Here is a 3,757-nt window from a genome sequence, read left to right on the forward strand (position 1 = left end):
CCACCTTTTGTTTTTGCCTTAAAGCTGCAACATGTAACTTTTTTGGCGACCTGACCAAATTCACACAGAAATGTGAGTTAGAAATCTGTCATTGTCATTGAAAGCAAGTCTAAGAAGCGGTAGATCTGTTCTATGTCTGTTATTTCTATGCTTCCCGTTCTTAAGTTTCGTTTTTGCGTCTTTTACTTTCGGTTTTGTACACCAGCTTCAAACACCTGAAAATGAAATATTTTTGGTTGCGGAAAATATATTTCACAGCGGTTTAGATTCAATACAATGACTCTTTACACTATATTTTACATTTTTAGTCATTTAGCAGACGCTCTTATCCAGAGCGACTTACAGTTAGTGAGTGCATACATTATTATTTTTTATTTTTTCATACTGGCCCCCCGTGGGAATCGAACCCACAACCCTGGCGTTGCAAACGCCATGCTCTACCAACTGAGCTACATCCCTGCCGGCCATTCCCTCCCATACCCTGGACGACGCTGGGCCAATTGTGCGCCGCCCCATGGGTCTCCCGGTCGCGGCCGGCTATGACAGAGCCTGGATTCGAACCAGGATCTCTAGTGGCACAGCTAGCACTGCGATGCAGTGCATCTTTATAACCTTCTGTCTCATGTAATCATACCAAACATAACATATCATACTACTACTATACTAATTTGTTTGTCCCGGATTTACATTTACTAGTCTATGAGACCAGGCTGTTATGATATGTCCCTGCTCAGCCTCTATAGTATCAGGAACATGTAGGCAGGCATACAGTACACATGTGGAAACACACATCTCCACTTATCCACTGCTGCCTCTGGGTGGGAGGGCCAGACCCCCTCAACACCACTGGCCCGAGCCGTGAGAATGTACACGGCTAAGGGAGGGGACACAGACTTGACGTCAAGGAAACCCTCTCTCGCGCTGAGCCCTCCTTTATATAAATCTCGCCGCGGATGAAATCCCATTATAACATTAGAGAGAGACCGATTTACGGGATTACTCGCGCTCACAGTGGTCAGAGACATCAACCAAACAGCCTCTTCTTCTCTCTCCCCTCTCGAGGATTTAACTGTCTACCGGCACTAATGCGTGACTTCCACCGATGTGGAACAACTTCTGACATTTGCTCATAGCATTTGATGAACTCTTATTCCTGAGTTTGGACATTCGGTTGTATCCAGTCTTCATCAATTTCATTTAATTATGGACTTGTAGGATTTATTTAACTTTCTGAGAATACTGAGGAGATTCACATCTATTCCATTATTTATCTTATAGTCCAGTCCAAGGGTGTTTTTTCAGCTCACCTTTATTTTTAAAGGCCGAGTTTTATTAGTTGTATTTATTGTATTATCTTATCATCATGCTGTTGAGCATGCGACGACACAGTCTGCGGCTGCAGCACCAACTCCACCGGTGGAGCATCAGTGATACCGGGAGCCACCTCTCAGACAGCCTCGCGCCTCCAGCCTGCATGTCCCGCTCCAAATCCTGTACGAACTCCACCGGGGAATCGGATGGGAGCCGCTACAGCTTGGCCTCTTCAGACTCCACAGACTCCGTCATCTCCACTGAGTCTACCGGGAATACCGGGGGCAGCTCGAGACCGTTTCACGTGGTGCTGCTGGGCGCCAGAGGGGTCGGTAAATCCGCGATTGCCAGCATCTTCGCTGGAGCGATGGACAGTGACGAGTTCGAACTCTGTGGAGGTGAATTAATTACAATGTGCTTGATAGTAAGGAAAATATGTTTTATAGGGTAAGCCAATATTATAAATTAGTGATGGATGTATTTAATGTTTCTGTGCGTAATGGGCATATAGGGAAACATTCACTTGGGCTCCTTTTTACGCATCCATCTTACATCAAAATAAAAGTAAGGTGCTTTAACAATTCTATTTGTATGACTCTAAATATCGATGTTGGTTGTGAAAGTGCTTCTTAACACAGTGATTGGTTTGTGCTTCAGATGAGGTGTGTGAGCAGACCATCACAGTGGATGGAGAGAAAGCCACAGTCACTCTAGTGGACAACTGGGACTCAGAGGTAAAGAGAGAAGCTTCTCATGGTTACTTGATGAAACTCTAGTCTGTAGGCCTAGTCTCAACTCTGTCTTGCTGTGTGTGTGTTTTTGCCATACTCTAACAGTGTGTTTACATATCACAGCTCTAACCTAGTCTCTATTTTGTGTTCCCTTCAGGATGAGGGAGGGTCGTCTCAGGACCAGTGTATCCAGACAGGTGATGCGTACCTGCTGGTCTACTCTATAACTGACCGGTCCTCCTTCCTGCAAGCCTCAGAGCTGCGTATATCCCTCCGCCAACACCGCCCCGCCCACCACACGCCAATCATCCTGGTGGGAAACAAGTGTGACCTGGTCCGCCGCAGAGAGGTATCAATTACCGGTGAGATTAGAGGCACAGGCTTGGTGTGTGTGTGTGTGTGTGTGCATGCATGCACATGTGTATGTGTTACAGAGGGCTGTGGATGAGCTATGGTGTTTGATAGTGAGTGTGTTTCTGAGTTTCTTGGCAGCTGTCTGACTGTGTGGGACTGTTTTTGTCTCCAGAGGGTCGTGCGTGTGCTGCAGTGTTTGACTGTAAGTTCATCGAGACGTCAGCAGCGATGCAACACAACGTCTGGCCAGCCTTCCATGGCATCGTACAGCAGCTACGACTACGCAGAGACACCAAGGAGAACAACGACCGCCGCAGACACACCCACTCACACACACGCTGCGACAGCATACCCAAGAAGGCCAAACGCCTCCTGGACAAGATGGTGGCCAAGAACAATGCCAACGCCGCGTTCCGTCTGAAGTCCAAATCCTGCCATGACCTTTCAGTGCTCTGAGACCCAGGACACACGCACACACACACAGCCCCGCCCCTACTGCAGTCTACATTAGACTGACCCCTCAAAACTGTCGCCCCATTCGCCAGCCTCTGTGACGGTCTGGAGAATCAACCAATGGACATGCAGTGTTCTGACACTGAAAAAGGGAAAGAGAGAGAGGTGCCAGATCATTAGTGATCTCTAATCCTTTTAGGGTCATGAGAGATGTTAATTCCTGTCCTTTTTTCATCCCTCACTCTCTCCTCTCTCTCTCTTTCTGCTTTAACTAGGTTACCAGGGCAGTTTTCAGCCTGACAACAAGGTGTTTGTATGTCTGTGGTGTTGTACATAGTCCTATCTGTCCAATTGAGAACTGACAATCTGCACTGCTTATCTTGTGTATGTTTTGCTACGTGTGGATATTTTCCATTGGTTTTGTTTAGCTGTGGAATAAAATCCATATTTTCTTTAAAATGTCATTTTGTTCACTTGTTGTCTTTGTCCTGCTAGACTCCAATAACATCACACACACAAACATGCTATGGGAACATGACTCAGCAGGTGACACAGAGCAGTTATCCTCCCCTCAGAGATAACTCCATAGTGTGTGTGTTTCCACCAGGATGATTGGCACTGACCCCCTAGAGACCTGGGATTGGTGCCAGGGCAGTAGCGTGTGTGAGAGAGGGATAATTAGGCTACTTTCAGCCAGAGTGTGTTTGGGGTCCAGCTAAATCTGTTACGAGATTGAAGCCAGCAGGGAAAGAGAGAGCCATGTCTGTATGAATGACTGCCTGGAGAGGGCTGCCTTTAGAAACACTCATTCAATTGATGAAGGGAAACTAGACACACAGACACGTCTTGTACAGTGGTATCTCAGATTGTGAGAAGTAAGTGAGTTGCCAAGGTAACATCCTGGAGGA

The 3,757-nt window shown here is 46.8% G+C and overlaps 1 protein-coding gene across 1 annotated transcript; it reads left to right on the top strand.

Moving 5' to 3' along the window:
- The first annotated feature begins 989 nt into the window (after positions 1-989).
- On the top strand, positions 990-3,276 carry LOC121542331 (GTP-binding protein GEM-like). Its single transcript, XM_041851729.2, has 4 exons — positions 990-1,709; positions 1,969-2,045; positions 2,200-2,404; positions 2,569-3,276. The coding sequence occupies exons 1-4, from the start codon at positions 1,364-1,366 to the stop codon at positions 2,850-2,852; spliced, it is 912 nt and encodes a 303-aa protein (XP_041707663.1). The 5' UTR covers positions 990-1,363; the 3' UTR covers positions 2,853-3,276.
- The last annotated feature ends 481 nt before the right edge of the window (positions 3,277-3,757 follow it).

Source organism: Coregonus clupeaformis, chromosome 28 (genome assembly GCF_020615455.1).
Source record: "Coregonus clupeaformis isolate EN_2021a chromosome 28, ASM2061545v1, whole genome shotgun sequence".
Lineage (NCBI taxonomy): Eukaryota > Metazoa > Chordata > Actinopteri > Salmoniformes > Salmonidae > Coregonus > Coregonus clupeaformis.